This window comes from Podarcis pityusensis (genome assembly GCF_964106645.2).
Source record: "Podarcis pityusensis genome assembly, chromosome: 8".
In the NCBI taxonomy this organism is placed as follows: domain Eukaryota; kingdom Metazoa; phylum Chordata; class Lepidosauria; order Squamata; family Lacertidae; genus Podarcis; species Podarcis pityusensis.
In genome coordinates this window covers 48864204-48877766 of record NC_138033.1, presented here as the reverse complement: position 1 = coordinate 48877766, position 13563 = coordinate 48864204, and the positions used below count along the sequence as shown (strand labels likewise).

The 13563-nt window shown below is 47.0% G+C and overlaps 2 protein-coding genes across 2 annotated transcripts in view; both read right to left on the bottom strand.

Moving 5' to 3' along the window:
• JPH3 (junctophilin 3) overlaps nucleotides 1–13563 on the bottom strand; it is an 84079-nt gene that overhangs the window by 17933 nt on the left and 52583 nt on the right. Inside the window, exon 3 of the mRNA XM_081017786.1 lies at nucleotides 122–246. Coding sequence (XP_080873912.1) covers nucleotides 122–246 — 125 coding nt within the window. The remainder of the gene's footprint in view (nucleotides 1–121; nucleotides 247–13563) is intronic.
• The window catches only part of FANCA (FA complementation group A), a 260177-nt gene continuing 252311 nt past the window's right edge, over nucleotides 5698–13563 (bottom strand). Inside the window, exon 39 of the mRNA XM_081017752.1 lies at nucleotides 5698–5726. The gene's annotated coding sequence lies outside the window, so the exon portion shown is untranslated. The remainder of the gene's footprint in view (nucleotides 5727–13563) is intronic.

Sequence of the window (13563 nt, the reverse complement as noted above, 5' to 3'; positions counted from 1 at the left end):
CAAAGAGAGGCCTGCTCTCTGACACTGACTCAGGAGAATTCCTGCAAGGGATGGCTTGCTTCTTTCCCAGGCACACAGCTGCGCTTGCAGCGCTCAGGGATGAGAGGATGAAGTCACTGACCGTTCTCCCTGTGCTGGAAGGAAGGCGAAAACTCTTTGGCAGTGATCCTGGCAATCCGAGCCTCCTCCTGCGCCTTCTGTGCCGCCGTCACAGCTGCGTCTGCCTTTGCCCTGGAGTGGGATGTCCTGTGAGAGATCAAGGGGGACAGAAAAGGCAACACCGGGGGTCAGAGGGTTTTCTCCAGCTCGTTCCATGATCCACACACCACCAGCACCAGCACCACCCAGCGGCCTTGTCTGGATCCTTTAGCTCTGCAGCACCAGTGCCTGGGAACTGGAACTCTTGGGAACCAGCCCAGGCCATCGCAGCAGTTATTTCACTCATATGAATCAATGCTCAAACGCCAGAGTGGTGGTGAGATTCTGCCAGAATGTGCCAACTGCAATGCCAAAACATGAAGGCAGGATGAGCAGTCATTTCCTTGCTCCACCCAAGTATTGACACCATTCTCTTAGCACATGTTGCCTTAATGTGTTCCTCTGTAGTGGCTGATTGCACTGCTGTGACTTAAAGAAGTGCTTCTCAAAGAACTCTGGGAATTGTAGTTCTGTGAGGAGCAAGGAGGGTGTAACTAAAGTGGCACCTTACAGGTGCTTTGAACTCCCATCATACCTAACTGTAGGGTCGCCATATTTTGAAGAGCAAAAAAGGGGATGCTGTGACTGCCATTCAAAGCAAACAAATGCAATTTGTCTCAAATTTTACCCCTGAAAAAGAGGACATGTCCTGGAAAAAGAGGACACATGGCAACCCTACCTAACTGTTGGCCATGATGGCTGGGACTGATGGGAGTTGGAGCCCAGAACATGGTACCATATTGGCTACCCCTGTAGCAAAGGATTCTTAGCACCTTCAATGAAATCCCCAAGGTTCTCTGGAGAAAGGTAAGTAGTGTAAAATCAAGGTTTATTTACAGCTCTACCTGTGGGGTTGTATCTTGATTTTTAAGAATTAAAAAATAGGTTGCGGCCCCTTAACATTTAACACATTTATTGTAGCATAACCACCTGTAGACAAGGGTCTACTTGATCAGGTGCAGGAAATGTCCAGCTGAATATTTATGAACACACACACACACAGCCACACAATCATAGTTAAATAAAGAAAAGCACATATGCACACAATATGTGTGCTTGGGCCCTGCATCAAGGCAGCTAACAATATATCACAATAAAAAAGAATACGAGCATTTATTCCTAGGTTACAACAGTTGAGATATAGCTGGCTGGAGGGATGTGTATGTGCAAGCTGGAGGTGAGAGGATCCTTTGCAAGCCCTTCTGGGTGAAAGAGCAGTGAGTAGCAAGCAAATCCAGTCCCTTTTTGGCCCCTTGCCATGTCCACGTCAAAGGAATAAGCAGAGAGAGCATTGTTGGAACTGACAGCCCGAGTGACGGTTTCAACCCCCCCTCCCCTCTCCTGGGACACAAATCGGCTTTCACAAGGTGGTTCTTCTGCACTTCTCCCAGAGTGGCAGAAAAAAGCTGCTGTTTTAAGCTTAATAATTGATTGGGTCCGCAAGTTATTTCCTCCCCTCCTCCCCCCCCCCCGATCTCCTTTCTTCAGTGACTTCACTTTCATTCTGTATAATTACACTATAGTGCATTATCAGATAAGCTAAAAGAAAATCCCAGATTGAAACACAGGCCAACATTCTACAGGTCTGGATAGGCTTCCCTAAACAAAACAGGGGTTTAGAATATGTGTCAAAAAGCGGACCGGGAATGTCAATTGGCAGGGAGTTCCAAAGTGTGGGCAGTGCTGCACTAAAAGGTGAATTTCTTACAAAGGCACAGTGAGCATTTCGTGGGCCCCGTAACAGTCCCAGTTCAGCCGGTCAGAGTTGCCAAGTGGGCTTATATATCCTTCTGTTCTTCTTAGCTCTGGAACTGTGAGTGAAGGCCAGCAAGTCCTTACAATGGCCTGGCGCTGGGAGGGGCTGGGTTCAGGGGTCGCAAGAAGGTGTCTTCATAGGGGCACTGCATGGTGCTCACAGATGGCTCTTGTGAAAAAGAACAAACCGGAGAGCAGAAGCCCTTCATGTTAGTTCCAGGAGGAGCCTTGGGTCATGCTTACTTGGGAATGACGACTTGGAGTGGGCAGTGATTACGGACTGCCAGTTCCCACATTCTTACAAAATCCTTGTTCACATGCAGTGGCCTCCAGGCAGCCCTGCTATCAAGCAGTAATAAAAATAATTGGGGGGTGGAGCTGAGGGGGAGCAGATTTAAAATATTTTGGCCATTTTCCATACAGTTAGGCAGACTGTAGTTAAGTTGCTATTTTCTCCACTTTAGCTCCACCTTTGCAGAAGGGGATGTAGAACAATTGCTGGGAGTTGCATGAGGGCAGAGTGCTGTTGTGCTCAGGTTCTGCAGGCATCTGGTTGGCCACTGCGAGAACAGGATGCTGGACTTTTAGGCTGCTGGTCTACTTTACAAGGGTGGCATAAGCATCACCATGATAATATACTCCTAATGCTTCACCTTGAACACTGAGGTCTTCTGAGGGCAACCTTTGGTGCTCCTCCATGTCACTGACATTTGGCTAACCTTTCTAGGGGTCTACGTCTTTGGTGTGGTAGGCCCTGTCCTGTGGAACTTCTTGCCAATAGAGGTTGGGCAGCAGCAGGAGTCATCCCTACTCATTTCCAGACGTCTTCTGAAAGCTTAATGATCCAGACAGGCCTTTCAAGCCTGAGATTCTTTGCCAACTAGCTCTTACTGATGTGTTTGGCAGTGTTCTTGACTGCGATGCTGTGTTTTTATTCCATATACCGCCTTGTGATGTTACTTATGAAAGTGCAGTTAATCAATCTATATTTCTCTGTCTATATCAATCTATACAGGATGGTGAGATGCTTTGAAAACTTGAAATGCACTGCATAAATGATAAGGGTGATGGCGATGGAGGAAAAGAAGGGTAGAGAGGGAACTCAGTTGTTTGCCAGCACATGAAAGGGGACATTGAATCCTGTTGTGGATCTCTGGGAAGATGAATCTGGAAACAATGGACCATGCTGAGTGGAAGAAACACCTACTGATGCTAGAGAAAAGGTGGAGGAAGATGCCTCTGACAGTCCAGATATGTGAAATGCCACCAGAAGAGAAGAAGGAAGAGAGCCCACAAGACCCTGGATACCACTCTCCTCCAAGCTGAGCAATGGAACTGTTTGCATTTGCAATATAATAGTCTAATTAGCATCCTTTTACAATTCCAGCTGTTCACCACTGGTTGCCTTGGCTTCACACAGAGCCCCTGCTGTCAGTCCTTGTCTCTGGGGAAAAGCCACCTTGAACCTCTCCCAGTTTGAGGGAAAGTTCCTTGCTCAGCGCCCACAGACAAACTAATGCCAAGCCTATGAGGGGAAGGGTGTTAATTTGGAACCTCTCCTTTTAAGACAGGCCCAGTGTATAAAACCCACATTTTTCATCTGCCTTATGGGAATTTTCTGGTGTGACTGTAATACGCAGCAAGGCACTTGGAAGCAGAAGGAGCGAAATGCAGAATTAAGATAGCAATCTGTATATATTGCAGCTTCATTATAATAAGCATAAGCACCCTAAATAAATGCAAGTAATCCGTTTAGCACTTGCAAAGCGTGTTTGCTGCACAAAGCACTTATCGGCTGCCTGCGTTCATATAGGCCCTCCGTATAGAATGTGCGTTAGCTCATCTTTCTAATTCCCCTGTTAAATGCTTGCTTTTATTTTCCTTGTAAAGCAGGCTCTCTGACATGACATGTACATGCTGTCTAATCACTTTTCACCCGCTTCACGCACCCGCCACACTGAGTAGCAGAAGACAACTTTAAATAAAGCAGGTGTCCACAAAGCATCAAAGAACAGACACCATCCTTGCTGTGGTCTCCAGTGGCAGGACAAAAATGCTGCTGAATTACTCCTTCCAGATCTTACATGGTGTCCCATAAACAGGAAGAATGTGCACCACAGAAAGGTCCCTTGCTCACCTGAGAATCCCAGGGAAGCTGTGGAACAGGCATCTGGAGGTGGTTGTGGAATAGAGGAGGGCAAGCAAACTGAAACCCAATCCAGGCAAGATGTAGGTGCTGTGGGCGGGGGAGCCAGCTGATCTGGATAGCGGGGTGCAACTGGTCTTAGAGGGGTTGCACTTCCCCTGCAGGACCAGTTATATCAGCCTGGATCCAGTGCTGTCTGTGAAAGAGCTGTCTGTACCTAGGGCTGCCTTTTGCTAGCATAAGCTGATACCCAGCTGCCTATCTAGAAAGATTGGACCTTACCTCAATAATCCATAAACTAATCATATCTAGGATCTGTTACTGTAATGTGCTCTGTGTAGGGCTGCCTTTGGAGATGGTCTGGACACTTCAGCTGGTGCAGAATGTCACTTGGTGGGAGCAAAGTGATTGGAGCAAGTGACACAAGTTCTGTATTAGTCACACTGGCTGCCGGTGCATTTCTGGGCCCAGTTGAAAATGCCAGTCTTGCGCAAGATTTATATTGTTTGGGGCCCGTTATTTGAAGGGCTGCCTATACTCATATGAGCCAGCCTAGGCATTAAGAGTTGTCTCAGAGGTCTGCATATCCACTGCTGGCTTGGTCAGTTCAATGGGCAAGGATGGCCAATTCTTTTTTGCTGTAGTCCCAGAGAGCAGAACTCCCTCCCCACAAAAGTGTGCATGAACTCACTGGTGCAGGTCTTTCCCAAACCACTTTCTCTCAAGGAAGGGCATTCTCTGACTGAGCTGATTTCAAAGGGATAGTCCTCTCCATTGTATTGTAATTCAGGGTGCTCCCAGACTGCCAGTATTTTGCAGGACAGGTTCAGGCACGTACTGGAAACTTAACCATGCACAATTAAAGTGGTCTCTCGCCTAAGGGCAACAAATCCACTTTTTTAAAAAGGACTTTTGTGGTAGGAAAGTGTCAAGGAAAAGCAGTGAAAAGTTTGAGAAGGATGAATGATTAATGGGAAACCATATACTGTAAATACCCCACAGACAAATTAGAATGAATGCTGAATAAAGGCTGGACAACAAAAACAGGAAAGGAAGTGGAAACTGATGCAGTCTGTGTGTTCATCTACCGTTAGGAATGGAAATATGATCAAGCAAGTTACGATCAGTATTCATTCACATGATTGTTCTTCTTCTTCTTACGTCTACAAATGCTATGTAATTAATGACATCTTTTTCTTTTCTTTTCCATAACTTAGATTAAAAAGAGGATAGCAAGATGAATAACATAGCAGTTGGCAGAAACCGAACTGCAGCAGAATGGAAGCAGAGTTGATTGTGAAGGATACAGGTCAGAAAGAAATTTCTGCCTTTTCACATCCCTACCTAGAACCCTCCTCCCTGACACACCATTGTATACATGCAGAGAGCTTTTATAAGTGAGAATATTAAAAGAAATGACCTTACTTCAACACCATAAGATTTCTGTGCATGTGTAGAAAGGCTCCATGTTTGGAATCATAGAACTGTAGAGTTGGAAGGATCCCTGAGGATCATCTAGTCCCATGCCCTGCAATGCGGGAATATGCAGCTGTACCATACAGGGATCAAACCTGCAACCTTGGCATTATCAGCACCACGCTCTAACCAACTGAGCTATCCAGGAACCCTTTGTGCCTGTACAGTGGTACCTCTGTTTATGAACGCTTCTGGTTACGCACACTTCGAGTTACGAGCTCCACTAACCCAGAAGTAGCTGCTTCTGGTTGCGAACTTTGCCCCGGGACGTGAGCAGAAATCACACGCCGGAGGTGCGAGCGCAGTGGGAAGCCCCATTAGCGAAAGCGCACCTCAGGATATGAATGGTTTCAGCTTAATAACGGACCTCCGGAACGAATTAAGTTTGTAACCGGAGGTACCACTGTATCTCTGACAGAGGAACAGCATATGATGGGTTAAGGTAGAATATTCTTATATGTTTTTAATTGTTCAATTACTACAAGTGATGATCCTTTGTGGTGAGAATGAACTAATATAATACACGTGATGGGGGTAGTATTAATGAATTGTTATGAACTTGTAACCATGGGGTATCCTCTCTTTACCATAAGCAAGTAGCTAAAGGTAACCTATTTTATTAGCTGGATTTCATTACTAAGCGAACAAGAGACTCTAATTTGAAGTCGTCATAACCAGGGCTTAAGCCAGCCTCCTGGGGCTCAGGCTACGGAGCAGCTATGGTTAACCAGGCAACAAGCTTTTCGTGAGGGCTGATGTACGTCTCCCTGCCAAAATAAGCATCCTCCAGTCTTCCAGGAAAAACTATCAGAATAAGATGTTAATCTCTTCCTTTGATATAAACATCACACTAATAGCAAAAGTTGCCTTAGGCAGACGATTATTTCTGAGGAGCAACGGAAGAGACTTTCTCCTTACATCCGTGGAGGCACAAGCACTGACCTCGCACCAGGAGATGGAGAACTCTGCAAATGCACAAGATCATTGCAAGGAGGAGAGCAGGCACTGAGAAGAGCAGGCATGAGGGAGGGGAGAGGGGGGATTCTGGTGCACGACAGCTGTGAAAAAGGCAAATTCCATGCTTGGGATCATTAAGAAAGGAACTGAAAATGAAACTGCCGGTATCATAATGCCACTATACAAATCTTTGGTGTGGCCACATTTGGAATGCTTTGTCTGGTTCTGGGTAAAAAGGTAAAGGGACCCCTGACCATTAGGTCCAGTCGTGACTGACTCTGGGGTTGCAGCGCTCATCTTGCTTTATTGGCCGAGGGAGCTGGCGTACAGCTTCTGGGTCATATGGCTAGCATGACTAAGCCGCTTCTGGCGAACCAGAGCAGCGCACGGAAACACCGTTTACCTTCCCACTGGAGCGGTACCTATTTATCTACTTGCACTTTAACATGCTTTCGAACTGCTAGGTTGGCAGGAGCAGGGACCGAGCAACGGGAGCTCACCCCGTCGCGGGGATTCGAACCGCCGACCTTCTGATCAGCAAGTCCTAGGCTCTGTGGTTTAACCCACAGCGCCACCCACGTCCCCTGGTTCTGGGTACCTCAGCTAAAAATGAATATTGTAGAGTTGGAAAAGGTTCAGTAAAGGGCAACTGAAGTGACTGAGCACCCAATGGAGATGAATCTTGGAAGACTCAGGACAACTCTGGAACTTGCTCCTACCCACAGGAGGCAGTCATGGCCATCAATTTTGATGACTTTAAAAGAGGATTGGACAAAATAATGGGGGATAAGGCTATCAATGGTTGCAAGCCATGGTGGCTGTGCTCTGTCTCCACAGTGGGAAAACCAGTAATGCTTCTGAATACCAGTTTCTGGAAACCACAGGAGGACAGAGTGCTCTGATGCTCAAATCTTGCTTGCGGGTTTCCCACAGGCCACTGTGAGAACAGGATGCTGGACTAGATGGGCCATTGGCCTGATTCTGCTGGCTCTTCTTATGTTCTGCTCAGTGATGTAGCAGAGGCAAGGAGTTAGGCCCTTCTCTGTACTATGGTCCCAATCCACCTCTCTCACACACACCCCACTGCCTGTAAGTCAAAGAAAAATCTTATACATAGGAACATAAGAAGCCGCCTTCTATTGAATCCAGGCCATTGTTTATGCCAGCCTTTCCCAACCTGGTGTCCTCCAGATCATATAACTGTAGAGTTGGAAGGGACCCCAAGGGCCATCGAGTAGCTTCAGACTATGATTCCCATCAGCCCCATAAGATGCCATGCAAATGTGAACGTGGCCATGGAATGGCGAAGGAGATGCAGCTGTTTGCCTTGCCCTCTCCCTCTGTCAGGTATGCACGCAGGAGCCAGGCCCTGTGACTAATAGGACTTTGCAGGACTTGGGCTTTCCTAAGTTTGTTCTGAAGAGGCAAGGCATGGCCTCACAGGTGAGGCCAATTGGTAACTCAAAGCACCTGGTGGCAAGAGCTGGGAAGAGATATAAGGTCAGCATTTCCCGTTGGCTCTTTGCCACAGCAACACACTTCCTGCCTTGCTGTGTTTGGTTTTTTGGTTCCTGATCCTTGAATCTCAGCTTCTTGACTCTTGGCTCTCTGACCCTTGGACTCTTGGCTTCCTGACTCCTAGACCCCCGTTCCTGCTCCCACCCTGCCATCTTGCCCCCTGGTCCTGACGTCCCCTGCTGGGACTTCGATCACCCGTGAACCAGACTGTGACACTCTCAGGGTGAGTGCACAACAGAGGTCCTTCCTAGCCCTGCCCTCCTTTAACCTGGGACCTGCATGCAAAAGAGGTGCTCAGCCCCTGAGCCGCGCTTCCTCCCAGCCCCCACAAAGCTGAAGTGCCAGCTTCTGGCACCCCACCACAAATGCTTGAAAAGCAACCTTTGTGGAGCATGCCAGAACCACATCCTGCACATAGCAGTAAATGTGCACAGACTGATCACAGTTGGCTGTGCACCAACAAAACTTGGGGCTCACACTTATGCTAAGAGACCCCCTCCGTCTTGCTGGTTCATATCTTCAAAGTGCATAGGCTGTGAAGGAGTTAAAGCACAAGTGACTCCATCCCATAGAAGGCCAGTGTTTCCCTCTGAGGTTTGGGCTGGTTCCATGGAAACCACGCTGTCTTTCAGGTAAATATGCAGTCAGGTATAATTTGAGAAATGCTTCTCAATCTTCCTACAGCAAGGGAATATTCCCTTCCACTGCAGAGTAATTGGTGGTGCAATTTCCAGGTCTAGTGCTCACAGCGTGTCTCCAATGTACACATCACTTGGGAGCTCATGGGCTGGAAATGCTTCTCACTGGGAGGGGAGGGGAAGAGATTGCGTCCTACAAGTAGAAAGCTAGCTTGTAGGTGGAAGTGTTCTCTCTGACATTTAGTTTTCCGCAGGAATGTGTGTGTGTGTGTGTGTGTGTGTGTGTGTGTGTGTGTGTAAAAGCATTTAGTTCCTGTTTTAAGAGACTCAAATTTACCGCTTCACCCTGTAGCTCAGTGGATGTTCACGTATATAATACAGTGGTACCTCAGTTTACGAACTCGATTAGTTCCAGAGGTCCGTTCTTAACCCGAAACCATTCTTAACCTGAGGCGCGCTTTCGCTAATGGGGCCTCCTGCTGCCGCGTGATTTCCGTTCTCATCCTGGGGCAAAGTTTGCAACCCGAGGTACTACTTCCGGGTTAGCGGAGTTTGTAACCTGAAGTGTTTGTAACCCAAAGCGTTTGTAACCCGAGGTACCTCTGTATAACCCTGCTCTTGGGATCTTGATAGGGCAACATTTCAACCTATTTTATCCGTATCCCTTTGCACAATTTCTCTATCCTTGCAATGGGGAATAAAGAAATAAAGAAAAAGGTTTCGCCTGCACCAGTTACCTTTTTCAGTGCACAATGCGACTCCAAAATGGTTCAGGGTGATCCTATTGGAAAATTACACTGAACATCAGAGGAGCTTGCTGGATCATGCCAAAGGCCCATCTATCCTGTTTTCACAGACGCCTGTGGGAAACCTGCAAGCAGGGCCTGAACCCATGAGCACTCTCTTTTCCTGTGGTTTCCAGAAACTAGTATTCAGAAGCATTACTACCTCCAACAGTTGAGGCAAAACAATGCCTTCAGGGCTTGTAGCTGCCGATAGCCTTCTTCTCCCTGAATTTGTGCAATTCTCTCTTAAAGCCATCCAAGCAGGTGGAATGGTGCTGAGTGTTGCTGAAGGAGGGGGAAAGCATAAAACCAGTGAGGAGGAAGAATGAAATGGGATATTCTGAACAATTTCATGGCTGGTAGGCTGGAATTCTGAGCAGGAGTGCTCCAAGCTGCAACATTTTGCTGCAGCCTTCACTTGTCATGCCTAAATAATAATTTTGTGCGACTGAAAAGCTTGCTACCTTGGCAACACACAGTTCGTCCGTAAAAAGACAAATAACCATTAGAGGCATTCAGATCATATTTGTTTTTCTTTGAGATCAGCAAGATAATTATTGTTGTGTGACCAATAACAAGGAATAGGTTGTCAGGGGATGTTGGAAGGAAGCACATGCACTGGCTGTGTTAAAAATGATGCTGAAAGCATTCACATCTTAATTGGTTCAGTTAATTCCTTTGCAAAAAAATTAAACGTGGGCTTCTAATAAAAGTGTATAACTTCTACAATGCATTTTGCTCTGGTGGGATGACTGTGTAAACAATCCATATGGACATTTCTTGATGTAAGCAATGCATTGAAGTTGCACTTTATTGCAGGATAATATCTAGCATGGTGTGTGTGTGTGTGTGTGTGTGTGTGTGTGTCTGTCTGTCTGTCTGTCTGTCTGTGTACATGCAGACAACAGAAAACCCAGATTCCTCAGAGACATCTTCCCTAGCTTTCTGTCTTAATGAAGGCTTGGAGATCATCATGGCTAGATGAAGCATCAGTTCACTGGCCCTTCTAATCCTCTGGGAAATGGGATGCTCAAACAACTGCTTTCAGTTTCAGTTCCCAGATAATAGAGAGGAGGTGTGCAAAGTGTGCTTTTCAAAGGCTTTGGGAGAGAGGCAGTAGGAATGCTATTCCACAGAACAGGGGCAGTCACACTGAAAGCCCTGCTCTGAGTCACTGCAGAGAGGACTTCTGAGGTCCTTGAAACACGCAAGAGAAGTTCTTGTGCAGACTACAGCAACCTTATGAGGGTTCTCAAGTAACTTTGTCTTGAGCTGTATAGGATCTTATATGTTACTACCAATGCTTTGAACTTGTGCCAAGAGCAGATTGGCAGCCAGCATATGTAAAGCAGGGCATCACATGGTGGCAGCATTTTGCCCCCGGAAGCTACCTAGCCACCACATTCTGCACCAGCTGCAGCCTCTGGACCAGTCTCAAGGGTAGTTCCACCTACAGTGCACTGCAGTAGGTTACCACTGTTGTTGGACTTCATCTCCCATCAGCCTCAGTCAGCATGGCCAACGGTGGGGGGTGAGAGAAGTTGTAGTCCAGCAAATCTGGAGAGCACCATGTTTGCTACCCCTGGTTTAGCACACCATGAATGAGCAGAAGCAAGCTATAGGCTTGCACTCATCCCTCTGCCTCTGCCACTGTCAAGTGAAGTTTATTGTCTTATCTGAACCTGGGGGACACAGTTAGCTTCAACTACGATTTGGTGCAACAAGTCGGAATCAATAAATGTTTTATGCTCCTGGCCTGTTAACAAACCCAAGTTTAAACTAACAAGGAGTTCTCACAGGGTTAGGCATGGTGATAACCCTTGCTACTTTAAGGCAGGAAGAGTCATAGCTACAGTGGAGACAGAGCAGGAAAAGAGAGCACACAAGCCTCAGGCACACTTATGATCATGCATGGTATAAAAAATAGAGGAGAGGAACACCCCCTCCCCAATCCAAACTACATAAGACTCAACTGAGACATCCCAGTGTCTTGCCACTATCACCAGGCGAAGCCGAGAGGCCTCGGTGGACCACCTTTGCCAGACTTTCCCTGTTGAAGCATCTATTTGTGGTGTCAGGCAGTTGCCATGGAGACAGGTCCCCTTGCCTCCAGGAGGCAACAGGTGCAGGGGAGCTTACTAGAGCCAAATCGACAAAGTCATCTGCTTTTCCTGGAGAGCTCGCTTGGAAGCGATGCAGCGAAAGGCGAAAAGGAGGGTGCGGGGAGAGAAGAGAAACCCACAATCAGCGAGACGTTTCAGCAACAAGGAACCCTTCCAAATTCACCCCTACTTGTGCACTTCAGATGGCAAGTTGTGCAAGAACTGGCTACGCCAAAGGAGGGAGAAAGCACAGCCCCCTGATCGATCAGGCAGATGAAATGAATCCCTTCCCCACACAGGGGAAGGGGAGGGAAATACAACCTCTGCGATGAAGTCAGGCTCCCCAAAGGGTATCAGATGGCCTCCACAAACTAAAGTGCTAATGGAGGAAAGGCAATGGGTTCTCAGCACAGACACCACCCAGCTTGGGATCAATATCTCTGGGAGAGCACTGGGAAGGCCTTTCCTTGCCTCTGGCCTCGCTCTGTGGCAAGCAACCCCCTTCTGCTCTCAGGTTCTGTCTGGAAACAATTGATTGGGAAAGTAGCTTCTCTCTTCTCCAGGCTGTCTCTGGAGGACGCAGGCAGCGACTGAATTATTCATTGCCACTGCAGACTTCTTGGCTTCTCTCTGCGGCTTTAAGCATCAGGAGGAGGAACCCATTCAGCAAGTGGCAGAAGAAGGAGAGTCTCTTGGTTCCTTTCCCTGCTGCCTGCAAAGCAGGGTACTGGCCATTCAGCAGGATCCTAAGGGTGGATGCAAGCCTACCACTAATTTCGGCAGACAAAGCTTCTGGCAAGCAGCACCTGCCAAAACTCCCTCTTCTGACACAACTATTATGGGTTGTTTTGACCCCAGGGCCAGAACTAGGGTGGGGCAAGCAGGGGCCTGGTTCAAGGGAGCACCAAAATCACAATTTCTGTTCTACACACTATTTACGGAAATAAAATTTAATTATTTTAATAATGTGTTAGGCGATTGGAAATGGCGATAAAATATGGGGGTGAGTTAAATCCTGCAGAAATTTTATCAGAATTTGAAAGCTGGAAGCACCAGCTACCGTCAGTTCTCCCAGTTCCAGAGTCAGCAGCTCATTTAGACCTCCTGAAAACAACCCATGAATATTCACTAACAGAGTCTTACTCAATCCTAGAATTGCACTTGTTTATCACTGCATTACAACTGCTGTTAATTTTTTAAGTCATAAAATACAGGGTTGGCTTAGGGTCACGTTTCACATTGTCTGTCCCGGGCACCAGGCCTGGTTGACCCTTACCCGACACCAGGGATGCTGAACAGGATCTGGGAAAAGGGCTAGAGATCATGATATGGCTAAGCTTCCACAGGGCACTGTGACAGGTGGGCAAGGTCACCTACCAGTCCAGCACCAGCCTGGCTTCATATGAATATGATTTAGACTTCAAAATGTAGCCGCAAAGGAAGACCCAGGAGGTTGTTCAAAGTGTGCTCTCCAATCTCCCTTTGCATCCACAGCAAGATCCCATTGTAGTCAGGGCCTGTACACTACTTGGATACCACAATTCTGTTCTAAGGTGCAGCCACTTTAGAGTAGACTTGGGGGAAATGGAGGGGATGTGAAAGGCTTCCATTATCCCAGTGGCACCAATGCAAATCAACCTAATTCAACAGGCCGCTTCTGTACATGCCTCTGTTATTTCCAGTGGAGGCACACATAAATCATTAATAAATATCTTAACAGGCCATTTCAAAGACTTTCACTTCATTATTTATTGTAAAATGATTAGTTACAGGTGTAGCTAGAAGACAGATTAGCAGGAAAGACTCTTCTTTAAAGAAAAGGGTGTGTGCGCGCGCAGGGCTCTTTCTGAACTGTTCTGTGTTCTGAACATTCTGTGAACATTACCAGAGCTGTTCAGGTTCTGCAGAGAAAGCAAGAAGTTCTATACTGAAGTTCATTTAAACTTGCAACTCATCAAGCCCAGCCACTGCTTTATCAGCTCTCCATT